The sequence below is a fragment of the Musca domestica genome, unplaced genomic scaffold (genome assembly GCF_030504385.1).
Source record: "Musca domestica strain aabys unplaced genomic scaffold, Musca_domestica.polishedcontigs.V.1.1 18, whole genome shotgun sequence".
In the NCBI taxonomy this organism is placed as follows: Eukaryota; Metazoa; Arthropoda; class Insecta; order Diptera; family Muscidae; genus Musca; species Musca domestica.
In genome coordinates this window covers 376,418-393,936 of record NW_026712238.1, presented here as the reverse complement: position 1 = coordinate 393,936, position 17,519 = coordinate 376,418, and the positions used below count along the sequence as shown (strand labels likewise).

Below are 17,519 nucleotides of genomic sequence, written 5' to 3'. Positions count from 1 at the left end.
TATTTTCCCTCCGAAAACTATTTATAACTGCTCTAAAGCCAAATGTTGATAGGTTATACTTCAAATAAATTATTTTGTTACGGGAGCTCTACTAAATATGCATAATGGTATAGGGTATAATATAGGCCGATTTTGGCTTTTCCTTACTGGTTTTATTTCAAAATTGGTCATGACTCAATAAATGACAATTGAAAATAAACCAAGTAGTCGTTTTATCTGCTGTCCAATGAGTCCAAAATTCAATTAGCTGTTTTCTCAATATTAATCTCAATGAATAATCACGATTATTTTTATAGAAATCCATCATAGACTGCTGTCCTCAACTCAAGACATTTTCAAGATCACTAACCACAGTTAGAAACGCCATTTATCTATACTAAATAACTAATTATGTATGAAAGCCGGCCGGCCGGTATACATTTATATAACAAAAAAAAAAAAAAAAAAAAAAACATTTATATCTCGCTACGAAAAGAGTGAGTAGCAACAACAAACTCATAGCCACATGACAAGTATTGGAAAAAATAAAATAAATGAATGAACGACCGTACGATCTGAAAATCTCATCTCGGCTCGGTTGACTCAAATTAAAACATTCTTTAAATACGACATGTGCATTGAACGTTTTCAGACTAATTACCGCATTGTTTCGAACATGTTAGCGCTCTCATTAACAGAGAAGAGAGTTTGGTGAACATAAAAGTATGAATGAACAAAAAACAAAATCACATTCTCATTTGTTGGCATTAAAACATGTGTGTGTTCTGACCACACACAACTCTGGAATACAGTGGGATAGGTCGAGCTCCCATCAAAATCAGTGCCACCAAAAGTGTAGTGCACATTCCGGCACGTAGTGCAATAAGCATTGCAAGATTTTGTTTGCGTTGTAATTGCGGCTTACGTTTTGGCACAGTGATATATTAGGTAGTTAAGAAATAAAACATTTATATTTTTTATTTTAAATCCAAAAAAAAATTATATGAAACACATATTCATAATATTTAATTTACTCATAAAAAAAATAAATATTTTTTTTTGAAAAATTTCGTATTTATTTTTTAAACACCCTCTCTCTCCCCCTCTCCCTCTCTCTTTGCAGAATTACTACTTATCCTATTATTTATTTATTGTGCCATATCATCGCTATACTACCAACCACACAAGCCATACCCGTTCGTCGTAAACCACATCTGGCTCAGCGGCTAATTTTACACTCGAACGTCTATCGTGAGCGTCTATCATCCAAATTTGCTACAGAACAGCGGCAACATCAACAGCATCAGCAACAAGTATTACCGAAATCCATCAGTATCATCACCAGCAACAACAGCAGCAACGCATCACAAAACCCAACATCGTTATTCGTCACAACATTCCAACAAGTCCAAAGACCCTCATCGTATTTAGCGCCCATACTGAGAAAAGTCCATCGTCATCAGTTGCAACATCATCACTTGCATCAACGTGCTGCCCCCATTGCCAGCCGATCGGCCCCATACAAAATGAGTAATTGTAGAATGATGGACACCTTCCACATTTTGTATTTGCAAATGGATGCAACGTTGCAGTTCATAAAGGCCCGTGTGTTCCAAATATGTAAGTTAATGTATAAAATTAATTAATTTAAATATTTATTTCATGTGTATTATTAAACAAAGGATGAAGGCTGTATTAAGTTGTGTCATTCCGTTTGTAAACACCTCGAAATATAGAGAGCCCAGAGAGTATAAATATATTCTGGCCTACGTCGATTCAGCGATGTTCGTTCCGTCTGTGAAAATCAGTCTAACTTCCGAACAAACTGATGTAGATTAATTAACTCCAATGTATGTTAGGTCTACAGGACTAATTGAAAATTGGCTATACATTTTTGTTATAACCCAAACCAACCCCCATCCCCCAATATAACCTGTGCCGACAGATTTAAGTTTTTTTTTTTTTTTTTGTGTGGATGTTTTAGTCAAAATTTTAACTCGGATTTTCTACAAATTGGCCAGTAACATGTTCCCATTATGTTAGAAACACCCTTGCCTAGAAATATCAGTATAGATCTGAGTTTTCCTTCAGTCCCCATATAATGGTACCTCCAGATATTTCGGTTTATTTTTAAAGAATTGCGTCAAACTTTTCCCCCGGACATTTTCAAAATTTGGAATTTAAAATTCCTAATTGAACAATGCGACCTTTGGCAGAAAATCTTCTCTGCAGGTCCAGGTCTTCGTATAGCCCCCCAAATAACCGTACCTCCCAATTCGGTATTTTTGATGACTTAACGAAAGTATTCACTGAAATTCTTTAATTTGTGTATTTGATAGGTTATAAGTGGTACTGCGTCTTGAAGCAAAAAATTGCTCTCAGAAGGTCTACGTCTTCGTATAGCCTCCATGTAACGGTATCTCTCCGTATTCGGTATTGATTTTAGGTATATTACTTACCTGAATTTTGTTATTTTTTGTTGTTACTTAGAGTTTCTAATGGGTACTGAGCCTGTGGCAGAGAATTTCCTCTGCAGGTCCAGGTCTTCGTATAGCTCCATCCACGTCTTCGCATAACCCTCGATATTCGGTATTTTGATGATTTTAGGGCCATTACTCGCCGGAATTGTTTCAAATTTCGCCAGTTGAAGTTCGGAATCGGCACTACAGCCTCATATTCGTATAGCCCGCATATAAGGATTTCATTTGAGAGGTTTATTTTGACCGATTTTTTCTGGAACTTGTTCAAGTTCATTCAAAATGGTAGATGGTATTAAAAGTTCGGCCAGGCCTGCTTTTCAACTTTTTTTTACATTTTTCAAGTTCCTTCTTAATGGCGGAGCTTAGCCTTTTTTTTCGTCTTCAATAGATTTATTTGAAGTTATTTATTTTTTTTTTTTTTTGATATTTTTTCAAATAAAAATTAATTTGTTTTATATCTTTGTTTTATTTTTAGTTGCAAACGCGTGAAAACAAAACATTGGATGAAATGAACGATACATGGAGATTACTCAATTTGGAAATTCGAAACCCCAGACGCCAGCAAGTGACGCTTGACAATGAGGTGAGCATTAAAAAAAACTTACTCAGAAAATTCTTAGGTATAAACTTAGAAAAAAAAAAACATTAATTACTCGGGATATGAAATCTTCAAATTATTGCCAAATTTTGAATTCTAAATCGGTTTTGAGAAAATAAAAAGAGAAAACTGAAGATACAATTAAAAAAAAACAAAAAACAAAAAAAATATTGTCTGATGTATGCTTCCATTGGCTTAAATTCATATCACCCAGGGTACATTTCTTGATCGGTTTTGAGAAAATGAAAACAGAAAACTGAAGATAAAATTAAAAAAAAAAAAAAAAAAACAAAAAAATTGCCTAAGTCTGGTGTATACCCCCATTGGCTTAACTTCATTCATTATCACCCAGGGTACAATGAAGAGAAGTTGGCCTAAGTTAGAAAATTTTGCTTGTAAAGGGGTCTACCTGTATGAATTGTAATGCCAGAGTTACTATTAAAGCAAATGCAACAAGTTGTGTTATTATTAAATAAATAAAACAACTTGTTGCATTGATTGCATTTGAGCATTCCCAAGTGAATGAGAAACACACTCATTCAAAAAATTAAAAGAAAAACCCAAACGTTGAACGTGGCGTGTGAAAAATTCGGTGAAGCGAAACTTACTAGGACCATTTGGAATGGAATTAAAAAAATATGTTTGTCCTCAACATTTCTAAAATTTCCCTTACATTTGTCAATTTTGAAATTGCGACTAATTTCAAAAAGTGTAATACATTTTTTTGAATTTTTATACAAACAATAAAAATATAAGAAATGGCAAAAAAAAAACAATTTATTAACCCCCATCTTCCCCTGCCATTTTCTCATTGCAGCTCCATCAGAAAATGCATGACTTCTATTTGAATCTACACAATTTCCAACAACTGGCCGAGTTGGTTGATCGGGACACCAACGATAGCAAGGTCAGCATTGAACATGGCGAAGGGATTCGCGTGGGTGTTATATTGGAGGCTTTCCAACATCTGAAAACCGAAATCACACGTAATATGCAGGAGACGGAAGGTGTTTTGAAAGCTTTGGCCATTGACAAGCCCAACTTGGAGGATAATGTTGTCGAATTCAATACCACGCATGCGCGGAGATTACGTGACTTTCTCATTATCAAGGAATTCATTGAGGATGTGGAAAGAGTTAAAGATTTCCTGGAACAATTCTGTAACAAAGATAGCAACGGTTTTAGCAGTGGCGATGATGAGTAAAAACGGTGGCCAAAGTAGAAATGTTGAACATTTATATATTTGTCCAAGAGAAAAAAAAACACACAAACACACATATTTGTGTGGTGAAAATGCCATGCCTGTAGAAGGATAAATACATACATACATAAACATAAATTAAATAGTTACAAAAACAAAACTACACACTCACACACCCCCATTAGTCTTAAGTATGTTTGATGTTCAATTAAAATTATCTGATGACCGTAGCCAGAAACACACTCACACACACATACTTAAATTTATTGTACTTAATTTTTGTTTGTTACATTGTTTTTGGTTTTCACGAAAAAGGACTTAAAATGTTTTTGCCAATGATTTTAAATTTTTATTTGTTAAAAAACAAATGTAATGTTCTTAAATGTATGACAAAATTTTGAATTTCCAATAGGAATTCATCCAATTGGAATTTGTACATGCTACTTGCAGGACATAGTTATGAGCCACATAGTAAATTTATGAAATATAGATGTCGTTAAGTCGAAATTTAAAATCATTAAAATATACTCCAGAATTTTGGAAGATTTTAATTGAAAAAAAATTGACAAGAACTGATTTTAAGTTCCTTTACTGGCGAGGGGCTCTCAAATTCATTTGAAACAAAACAATTCTCTCACACTTTTTTCGGTTTTTATTTATTCGTATTGTTATGCCCACATCTGATATCCTTAACTTGTAAGGATTTTTTCTTATTAGTACTATACCTAAGTATATGAGACTTGATTTTATGCAATTGTATCCAAATATCATAGAAGAAAAAATCATGCCCACCACATTGATAATGCATTGGAAAAAACTCATATCCACCACATTGATAACAAAATTTTGAAAGATAGTTGAAAAAGCAGCAGCAAATCTTCAAGGAGATCAGAAAAATGATGTTCCGAAAAATATACAAGTTTTTAAATGCTTAACAAAATATGCTGTTTAAACATTTCAATATCACTTTTTAGCCCTGCTACATACCTGCGTGATCATCATCACGTTCATTTTTCAAATTTTCGCTTGTTTTTTTTTTTTTCATTGTCATCGTTATACATACATACTTTTATTTTTACTCAACAATAATTTATTACCCTCTGATATTCATAAAAATAAATTTACTTAATTTATAGGTATTATTAGATATTTTAATTTATATTCTGTAAATTGTAATATGAGCTGATTAATGTTAATCGATCGATGTTAATTTAATTGCATATAAGCTATTTTTTAAGTTCTCTTTTATTTATTGCATTTGCCTTTAGTTATTTATGTCGTAGCTTTTTATTTTATATTTATTTTTTTTTCACTGTGCATCTCCCCCCATTAACGATTTTATTTTTTATAACCTGACTTAAACAAATAAGTTTCTGTTTTTTTTTTTTGTGTTTATTTATTAATAACTTTGTATTTCTTATTTTTACCAATTAAATAAAAATAAAGAAATCATAAGAACTAAAACAACCATTCTTTTAAATTTTTTCTTCCCCAACAACACAAACTCCTTAAAAAAACATGCATGTCCGGTAATCAATTAATCTCTGTCTATTCGAAATCAAAAAAACATACAATGTAATAGAAATAGTTTAAACTAATAATAATAATAACAATAATATTAAAAATCAAACTCCCCATACATAACTATCACATAAAAAAAAAACAAAACAAATTCCATTCGTTTTATTACTTATTTTGGATTCTGTTCTGTGTTGCGGGTGACTTGAATATTTTTGGAATTACTCATCCATCCATGGCATGTGGACAGGTGCTGATCACAGCAAACTGAATAGAATTTTTGCAATCGAGTATTTTTCTGGGATGAGTAATGTCAAGTGGTAAAGAGAGCAATACATTAATGATTGTAGATGTCATAGACTGGTTTTTGTTTTTTCGAAAACCATCATTTTGAACTTACTCCCAATTCCGTCAAGAAATCAAGCGTTTCTTGTATATGAAGCACATGCCCGGAGATTAACGTTTAGTATGTTCAGAGTATGCAGGGAATGCCACTGACCTAAAACCTATCAAGGAAATGTGGAAACACTCGAATGAAAACTTGAGGTATTTTATGGCAATAGAGACTCCATAATTATACCCTACAACACTATGTGTTGGGGTATTAAGGGTGTTTTCTTAAGGTAGATAGAACTTTAAATTGTAAAAAGTAACACACAAAAATTAAATTTAAATTTTGATGATTTTTTATTTGTTTCAGTATACTCTGACAAATCAACATCAGAGACCACTATATTCTTTCGCCGATTGGGTTTTAGAGCAGTTGGCAAATGACCCGTTGTTTTATCGCAAAATTGTGTTCAGCGATGATGCGCATTTTTGGCTTATCGAGTTTTTAATAAGCAAAATTGCCGCATATGGAGTGAGACCAATGCCCAAGAGACCCTACAGACTCCATTATATCCAGAAAAATGCACCACATGTTGCGGTTTTCACGCTGGTGGCATCATCGGCATTATTTCTTCAAAAATGAGGCCGAAGCTCGCGTTACGGTCAATGGAGATCGTTACCGCACCACGACCGATGATTTTTTGTTTAAAAATATGGATGACATTGATCCGGAGGAGATGTGGTTTCAACAGGATGGCGCTACTTGCCAAACGGCGAACGCAACCATCGACTTATTGAAAACAAAATTTGGCGATAAGTTGATTTCGAGAAGTGGACCTGTCAATTGGCCTCCAAGGTCGTGCGATTTGACACCTCTCGATTATTTTATGTGGGGCTACGTGAAGTCACTGGTTTATGCTGATAAACCAACAACAATTGACGCCTTGGAGGCCAGCATTGTTCGTGTTATTCGTGACATGCGGCCAGCAGTGCTCGAAAAAGTGGCCAAAAATTGGAAGTGTCGATTAAGCTATGTATGTCCGCCCGTTCCTTCTGTCCATGTTAATTTGTAATCACGCCACAGGTCGCAATTATGGCCAAATCTCCACGAAATTTTGCATAGAGGTGGGGTTAAGTCAGAATTGTTTTTTTTTTTTTTTTTTTTTTGGAGATGATCGCAAAATATTTAGGGGTTTAAATGGATCAAAAAACAGAAAATTTCCGGATTTTGCTTTTACTCTACAGGCCACAATTATAAACCAATCGACGAGATCTTATTTATTCTGCTATATCCTCTGGGCCGATTTTCACAATTCTCATCAATTCGGAATGGTTTCTAGCCAGAAAATTATAAAATCTAAGAAAATCGCGGAAAAATATGCCAATAAAATATTTGAATATTTTTGTTAATTTTTTTTCTTTTTAATTTTCGTCATATTTTATCGCATGCGATTTTTTCAATTTGGCTTACAATTTTGAATTGAACATTTTGTAAAGTTTTTCCACACCCTGCAACACTATGTGTTGAGGGCATTATATACAGGTCGCAATTATCATGCGATGCTCATTGCAAATTTTGCATGCTGGTCCAGGTCTTCGCACAGCTCCCATATAAAGGTACCTCCCTATATACGATGTTTTGATTATTTTTGCTACATTATTCACCGTTTATTTCAAGTTTCGAATTTGAATATGGTAATGGCTTATGACAAACAAAGCCTATGTAGGTCCACGTCGTATAGACCCCAATATAACGGCTATATTCGGTATTTTTAAAATTTTAACAGAATTTTTTAAGGATTTTATTTTTTGAAAATTTCTAAATTCGTTCCAAATGGTAGAGGGTATTCAAAATTCGACCCGGCCGAACTTACGGCTTTTTACTTGTTTATCTTAAATTAAAAACCAGTAAAGAAAATCTTAAAGTCGGGAGGGGCCGACTTTATGATAACCTACACCACTTTGCTAATTAAGTAGAGCTTCGCATAACAATTAAAATTTTATGGAAGAATTCAATCATACACGCTATGATTATAATTATAATTTAAAGTTCAAAGGTTAAATATGCAGAAGCATTCGTGTCTTTTAAATTCGGATTTGTATTGCCCATTTGGGGCACAATTAATTTGAAATCGGATAAAGATATATATGGGAGCTATATCTAAATCTTAACCGACCTCGATAGAATTTGGCAGAGATATTTCTGAGCTGTATTTGATATATTTCCCTGAATATCGTTATTACGGAGTGCATATTACGGCTGTGGGTAACAAATATAACAAATCGGATGAACAGTATATATTGGAGCTGTACCTATGTCTGAACCGATCTTCACCAAATTTGACATACTAGCTTCTAGACTCAATTCGGTCGTAAGTGCCAAATTCTATCCATTTGGACAAATATTAGACGTTTGGTGCACAATAAAAAGTAAATCGGACGAAGTTATATATTGGAAGTTATATATCCAAATCTGAACCGATCTCGTTAAAATTTAGCAAATGTATTTCTGAGCTGTATTTGATATATTTCGCCAAATATTGTTGTTACAGAGTGCATTCTACGGCTGCGGAGGACAAAAATAACAAATCGGATGAACAATATATATGGGAGCTATAGCTATATCTGAACCGATTTCGATCAAATTTGGCATACTTATTTTCAGGTCTAATCTGGTTGTATATGCAAAATTCCATACTACTCGGGCTGATAGTACACGTTTGGTGCACAATAAAAAGCAAATCGGATGAAGATATATATGGGAGCTATATCTAAATTTGACCGATTATCTCCAATTTCAATAGGGTTCGTCCTGGGCCAAACAAATGGTTTGTGCAAAATTTCATCTGTATAGGGCAATAAATGCGAACTGTACTTTGTTTACAAAAATACATGGACAGACGGACTGACTGACGGATGCAGATCATCAAAAGGAACTATGGATCTAACTCATTTCCTTTATTAAATTTTAATCAACTTATCCTACATTGTAACTATTTTATCACGCATAGGACACTTAAAATGTGGGTCATTGTGGATTCATAATGAACATTTAACAAATCGTTATATCGGTTGAGTTTGTCGGTTTATCTAAATTCTGAAACAAATATGCCAAAATTAGGGTTTCCAGGTTAAGGTTTCATAGCTATTCTCAACCTTGATTAGTCTCCAATTTGGCATTAGGTTCAACTTCTCAGAAAATTTTGAATAAAAAATATTGACAACATTTTCTATCGAATGGTTAATTCTTTTGTGAAAAAGCATCAAATATCTGAGTTCCACTTTAAAACTTCCGAAACATAATGCAAAATATTGAGTCCTCTTGTGTATGCTTGAGGTTGTGTAAAGGTCCCTAAAACGAATGTTTGGCCTAAGAATTTATGCAAAATATTGAATGAGCCTAAAATATTGTTTGGCCTCAGAACGAAAAACCTTTCTGAAGATTTGACTCAACTTCGAATTTCCCAGATCCCAAATTGGATTTGTACTTTAGTAATTCAAAATGTTGACATTTTGTGGAAAATGTAACAGTCGGAATTGACCAATATTATAACATTCTATTAGAACTATGTGTTTTGCATACTATGTATCAAAAAAAATTGGTACAAATATTTGGATACACCAGCTTTGGATCCTGTCGGACACTACCTTCGATAAATGTCGTACATGGTTAGATCGACTGAAAGGGATTTTATGCCAAGAGACATGAGATATAAACCCGTTATTGCAGCAGTTTGAAATAATCGAAATTACATATAACCATATCGCACTGTATTTAATCCTTATAAACACTTAATGTTGCTACCATCCTCCTTCACTAAGATGGTGTTATAATTCAATATCCTTGATCTTTTGCCACCTCCTTATTACGTTTTATTTGCTCCCTATCCCGCTTTTGGCAGAGACCACAAATTTTATTAGCGCCATTTTACCAGGAATATTGGAACCGTTATATGTTACATGAGATGATGACACTATCAATTCGAAGCCAATAAAACGCATTGCCATATATCACATATAACAGTTATTGTTATTTTTCAATCTTTGTTAGGGTTTTTTAATGAAAGTTTCTTAGATTACTCACCGCCACCGATCAGTCTCCTCAAAAACCGCAAATCGAATACGTCAACGGGATTAAGTACTTTATCAAAAAAAAAAAAAGGAAAAAAATAAACACTTGTTTGGCTTTGAGCAACAGTTTACTGTGACACCCAGTTTACATGGGGCCTGTCTGCGGTGACGGGAGTTTGTTTTTTGGCCAAATGCCAACTCCTATCAAATCATCTGAGTTGGTCAACAATCTTTGTTATTTATTTTTTCTTTTTTTTTTTTGCTACGCCAAGTTACACGAGTCTTGCAATACACAAAGTTGAATGAATTAATGAATGAAAACGAAAACTGAAAACAAAATTCAAGTCAACTTTGTCTCTGCTTTGTTTTTTTTTTTTTTTGGGGACGTGCTACGGAAATGCCTTTAGAAGCTGTGAGAAAAAGCAGCAATTGCAAATGCCGCACAAGTAGAGTTGGCGATAATCAAACAAGTTGAGCGCTGTTTTGGAACTTCAATATCATTTAAAAGTATGTCGACATTCCGCAACTAAACGAAAAGTTGATTTGTTTTGAATCTTTGTGAGATACAATTTGCAATACTGAAGGTCATTCATAAGATTAATTATTTTGGGTGGAAAAACAAACACTTGATTTGAAATAATATTCGCCTAAGATATATTATCGTCAAAGGTGATATTACGAGGATTACTCATCGTGAACTTGAATTTTGATAAAATGAAGGTCCATAGTTTGGTTTATGCCGATTTCAACTACATAAAAAAGGTCATAGGTTGTTGACACCCAATCGACAGATTCTTGCAAGTTGCAAGTAAAAATCTGGCGATTGGGTGCCAACATCCCATTACCTTTTATATACGTACTTCGTCAGCGAAAAGTCCACTTTAAAATTGTAGGTTCGTTCCAACAAGTTCGGCTTGTTTTTCCGTTTATAACGCCTCAAAACATACATTTTAGATCCCACAAATTACATATCTTCTCGATCAGCGTAAAATTCTATGCCCGTCCGTACGTCTGTCCATCTGTTGAAATCTTCCGAACGAATTGAAGTAGGTTGATAAAATTTACTCAAATGTGTGTTTGGTCTGCAGGGCTTTTGGTACTGAAAATGGGATATAGCTCCACGTTTTGGTATAGCCCCCATATAACGGTACTTCCCTGTATTCGGCATTTTGCTTATGTTCGGTCTTTTGCTGATTCTAGCTGCAGTATTCACCGAAATTGTTTAAAATTTCGTATTTGAAGTTCCTTCCATCCAAATTCGTTCCATTTGTTGGAGGGTATTCAATGGACGGCTCGTACTCAAAATGCACAATTTGACAGAAGCCTGTATCTTGAAATTGAGTGAGGGGCTCTCTTGATCCGTAGGGCTGAAAAGGCTGTTTTTTTTTTTTTTTTTTTTGAAATTCGTACTGAAACGGTATGAAAAATATTAAAAGGCACTAAATGTGGTACCCTTTTCGTTTTGGGGAAGCAGTAGAGCTAGAACTCTTAAATTTGGAATGAGGGCTACTAAGGGAGTGTGTGATAGATGTACCAAAAGGGTTATGGAAATCCGCACTACAAATGTACGAGAAGTACTAAAATGTACTGTATTTGGTACCATTTCGTATCATGCGAACGGTTAGAGCTAAAAACTTAAAATTTGGAATGGGAATCAAAGTTGAGGAGTAGAGTCGATGTAACTAGGTAGCTTTGGAAGTGTGCACTCATGTATACGAATAGTACCACACGGTACAAAATTCAGTAATATTTGAATTTGAAGAAACGGAATCCTGAAATTCGAAATGAACATTACTGGCGGAGAGGAGGATTGGGATATGGAGGAAGTAAACGAAATTTGTACTTAAGTGCGCGAAAGTACAAAATGTTACTAAATTTGGTACCATTTCGATTTGGGTGAACCGACAGATGTGGAATTCTGAAATTTAGAAGTAAGATTGCTATTACATTGTAGGACTGAGGAATGTAGGTAGTTTTAGAAATTTTTGCCCATATGTACTAAATCGTACTAAATTTGGTACAATTTAAATTTTGAGAGAACCAATAGAGTTGAAATCCTGAAATTTAGAAATAAGATCACTATTACATTCTACGACTGAGGGATGTAGGTAGTTTTGGAAATTCGTACTTATGTGTACTGAATGGTTCTAACTTTGGTACAATTTAAATCTTTGGAGAACCAACAGAGTTAGAATCCATAAATTTGAAAATAAGATTCTATGGGGCTGTAAGATGTAGATAGTTATGCAAATGTGCACTTACGTGTACTAAATGATACTAAATGTAGTTTTATCCGGAAAATTGACAATAAGATTACTGTCAGAGTGTAGGATTGGAATATGTAGGTAATTTTGGAAATTTGTAGTTATATATACTAAAATGTACTAAATTTGGCAGAATTTAGTTTTGTGTGAACCAATAGAGCTGGAATCCTGAAATTGGAATTATTTTTTTTTTAGAAATGAGTACTACAGAGTCCAATTTAATCAATGGGACAAAATTAGTATTGATTTTTGTGTTGGGGTCAGACTTGGTGTGTAGTATTAAGATATGGAGATGGTTTTGGAAATACGTTCCGTAGATGTTCGAAAGATATTAAATGGTACTAACATTTTAATTATGGTCGATATTGGTGTGAAGGTTTGAGAATTGAAGTGGGTAAATTTGGTATTCGGGTAAGGAATTGAGTTGGAAGTCTAACATTTGGAATTATGGTCATCTTTGCGCGGTTTGGTTGATATATGATACACTAAAAGGTACGGAAGCTGAAAATCTGAAAATTGGAGTGAGAGATTTTAGTGCTGTGTAAGATATGCTAACTAAATGTTGTTTTTTGAAATTCTAACAATACATGTACCAAAAGTACTAAACTACAAAAAATTTCGAAAAATATCCCTCAAATGAGAACCATTATGTGAGGGCTATACCAAGACGTGGACCTGCATAAGTTATTTATTGTCGTAGGCTGTAGTACTCATTAAGATCATTAAATACGATCAGACGGACACGGCTAACTCGTCTTAGAATTTTACGTTGTTCATCAATATATATATATATATATATATTCTTTATTAGGTCTTAAATAATTATTATAAAAATGTCTCAATATTAACAATTCGGGCTCATGGCTGGCTCCCTAATTAATCGATGTATGGAATTTCCGAAAAATATTTAAAATGACTTCCAACTGGGTTAAATCAAGTATTTTAATACTAATTAAGAAAGTCCGAACATAATCAAAATATTTCATATAATGGAAACTGAATAACCAGCGCATGTATCTTTGCACTTCTAAAATCAGTGACGAAAAAATCAGTTGGTCGGAGCGGACTATTTGATTTTCTTTTGTATGAAAAAAATTGATATTCACCAATTTCGAGAGGATTTTCTTACCGATTATGATATCTAACTGTGTTTGTTCAATAATCTGTTCATCTGTCCCCGTTAATTTGTAATTTATCTATTGGTCGAATTATGGTCCGATCCTCACGACTAGGTTAGAAAATAAGGTCATAATTTTTTGGAAATAATCACAAAATTTTTAATGAGTGAAATGGACTAAAATCAAAACCTGCAGATTCTCTACAGGTCACAATATGTAATGAGTAACAAGAGGTTACACTTTAGATCATAGATGAATATCAAAAAATTCAATTCAGTCGAGAATTTTTTTAAGTTGGTTAAATGCGCATAAATTGTTGTACTTGCTTTAACTAAAAATTTCAATGATTATTTTAACATCTAATAGTACCTATTAGAAATTGGATATTTTAAAATAACACTGATCGCTTTTGTGGTCTTGTAAAATTAAACAAAACATTTAATACTATTAATTTTAGAAGACTCTCAACATTATATATTCCAAATTAGCTAAAATTGTCCTACATTGTGCCTACTTATATGTTAATATGTATCATTTATCATACATTGAGAAAATAATTTAATTTAATTCCCATAATGATTTGTTTAAAATTCGATAAAACTAATTTTGAAATATGGCGAAAAATATCATTATACCAATACAAAATGTATTCATGATGCCTGAATCTCTTAATTTGAAAGAGAACTTGAAAATTTCTCTTACTAATTTGTTACGCTCTCTCTCTCTCTCGCATACATGCATAAGGGGGAAGTACTCAAATTTGTTATCTTATATACCACTCTGTTGTGTTAGCGTGTGTGTGTCAATATTATTTGAGTGATTTTTTGTATATAAGTGTTGGCCAATCAGGCTAGCGACATTCACGCACACACACGTGCATTATGTACGTATTAAGCAACGCCCATTACTCACGGAGGGGTAATGCTGATGAGCATATGTTATTTGGATAGCAAAGAGATGAAGAGAATATTAATGAGCGATGTTAGTTTTTGGACAAAACTACTCAATATTGTGGTTCTTTTCCAGTTATCGGCCAACCATGAACTGGAACACAGAAAGTCGATGGTGTGCGGTTGGTTACTGATGGTATGAATATAATCTATTCTATCTATTCTATTCAATAGATGGATGATAGAATGAAATTCTATTGTGGGAAATTCCTTTAAAAATGAAACGAGAATGGGCTTTGAGTCTTAATGCAGCAATCATATTTGTATGACGTTATTAAAAATTAAATAACAATAAACATTAACGGCCGTTTTATGGATGTCATCGAAAATCATCAATTTCTTGTTCACTTTCAAAATGTTTAAAAAAAAATCAAAAAACACAAATTAAAAAATCTCTTACCATTTAAGCAATGGATCAGCAGTTTAAACTTATTTGTAACACTGATTAATACCATTTTATGTTTTCGATAGTGTTTAAAGAATGTCAAAAAATATATTTTCAATTTATCAATCAATGGTATACGTAAAGCCAAGCGAAATAATGATATGAGTTTGAGGAACCTAAATCGATTTGGCTTTAAGTAACTTTCGCCCGTAGCCACGAGCAAATGCAAAATATGTTGGCATAATGTGGTACTACTTTCTATTTCTAATAATAATCTTAATTCCATTTTTTTTGTTATTTTTTATTTTGGGACTAAAAAACGTAAAGTTTAAGGTCAGGAAATGGCGAAAAGAAAACTATGACTCCTTTAATTAAGTTGATGCCAGATTATATTTTTTTATTTTCTTGACTTTTAAAGTGCTACGAACATAATTCCATTACCTTTTTAACTCCAAAATAAAAATATTGACTTATTGCCTTAAAAACATGCTATTGGACTCACAGTATAAAAATTAAATAAAGTTTGTCATTCCGTTTGAAACATGTATAAATATACACTTGAGACCCCATACAGAGTGGGATGAAAAAACTTCAACCAACTTCATTGTCATTTGTAATCCACTCGTCCGACAGCTGTTAAAATTATCCCAGTGACACCTCATTATATTGTTTACAAGCGTACAAAAGCATTTTGGTGAGAATGTTCCAGAAAATAAGTTATTCGTGATGGAATTCAAGCGTGATTTCTTTATATATGGCTGAAAAGTCGCAAGTGGCCATCGTTAGAGCACTCCAGCATTTAAATGTTAATAAATCATTTATGTCTCGTACCATCGCTCGTTACCGTGATACCGATGTCAAGGACTGAAAAAACAGCATGATCAGCAGAAATGGTTCGAAAAGTAAAGAAGCGACTTGATCGAAACCCGTGTCGCAGTGGCCGAAAAATGGCTCGTGAGCTGAACATATCGCAATATTCCATTCGGCAAATTTTGAAAAATGAGCTCGGGGTAAAGCTATTGAAATTCCAAAAAGTACAAGAACTTACACCGCAAAAGAAAGGAAATAGACTCAACACAGCTAAAGAGTTGCTTCGCTTGGCCGAAAGTGGTGAACTGCTGAATTTGGATTTCTCCAGTGAGAAAACATTCGTTATCCAGCAGTTTGTAAACAAACAAATGATCGTGTTCACTTGCCAAAGAGGTCAGCTGAAAATGTGCACCTTCGGTTGGACACCAGAACTCAAGCACCGGCCATGGTAATGGTGTGGACCGCCATAACAGCCGATGGTCGCTCTCCGCTCTTACTAAATGTCGAATATTATCTCGAAAATGTTCTGGAGGGTGTATTAAAGCCTGGGCACGCAAACATTTTGGCCGCAGACCTTGGACATTGCAACAGGACTCAGCTTCTTTTCCAGCGCACAATGGCCACCAAAATCTCCGGATACCAATCCGTTGGACTATTGTATATGGAAAACTAGGTTGGCATTAAAAAATACCAAAATGTCGATTACCTCAAGCAACCGCCTCACCGGGAATGGACCAAAACACCGCAGAGCAACATTCGGGCAGCTTCTGACGGTTTCATTGGCCGTTTGAAAGCCATAATTCGTGCCAAAGATGACCAATTCGAACAAATCTAAAATTATTCTAAAATTTTTTGCTATTTCCGAAATATTTGCTTCCATTCAGATTATTCGCCTAAAATTTAAAAAAAATGAAAAATTATGGCGTTTGACTTTGTTGCAGTTTTTTTTTTATCTCACCCAGTATATCGTGCGATTTGAAGCCTTTAGACTTTTTTGGTGAGACGCATTGGAAGAAAACATTGACGAATTTATTCATGAGATACCGTTCCATTACTCCTTGGTCAGCATTGCCATTTTTTTAGACCCTTCACCTTGGAAAGGAAGGTATATTAACTTTGTCATTCCGTTTGTTACATCCCTAAATTTTCGTCGTAGACCCCATAAAGTATATGTATTCATAATCAGCATAAAATTCTAAGTCGGTTTAACGATGTCCGTTTGTTTGTTGAAATCACGATACAGCCCACATTATTTGACGTAGAGCGTCAAAATTTAGCAGATTAATTTGTATTGTGTCTAGGATGGTTGGTATTGAATATGAGATATATCCGTCCACGTTTTGGTATAGTCCCCATATAACGGTACCTTCCGATTTTCGGAATTTTGATGATTTTTGCCACATTTTTTCACGGATTTGTCTAAAAATTCGTATTTGTTGGTCATAATGGGTTCTAGCTCCGGTGGCAAAACATTGCATGTAAAGGTCAACGATTTGGTATAGCCCCCATATAATGGTACCTCCCGATATGCGGTATTTTGGTAGTTTTTGTTACATTTTTCCACGGATTTGTCTAAAAATTGGTATTTGTTGGTTATAGTGGGTTCTGGCTGCAGTGGCGAAACATTGTATGCATAGGTTCACGTTTTGGTATAGCTCCCATATAACGGTACCTCCAGATATTCTGTATTTTGATGATTTTTGCCACATTTCTTCGATTTTTGCAACATTTCTGTCCTAATGGGTTCTGGCTCCGTTGCCGAAATATTGTATGTATAGGTTCATGTTTTTGTATAGCCCCATATTGCGGTACCTC

At 34.1% G+C, this 17,519-nt stretch overlaps 1 protein-coding gene across 1 annotated transcript; it reads left to right on the top strand.

The window, feature by feature from the left end:
• The first annotated feature begins 610 nt into the window (after nucleotides 1-610).
• On the top strand, nucleotides 611-4,493 carry LOC131801832 (uncharacterized). Its single transcript, XM_059120810.1, has 5 exons — nucleotides 611-657; nucleotides 1,103-1,543; nucleotides 1,581-1,599; nucleotides 2,935-3,042; nucleotides 3,875-4,493. Exons 1-5 carry the CDS (start codon nucleotides 611-613, stop codon nucleotides 4,259-4,261), a joined length of 1,002 nt encoding a protein of 333 aa, XP_058976793.1. The 3' UTR covers nucleotides 4,262-4,493.
• The last annotated feature ends 13,026 nt before the right edge of the window (nucleotides 4,494-17,519 follow it).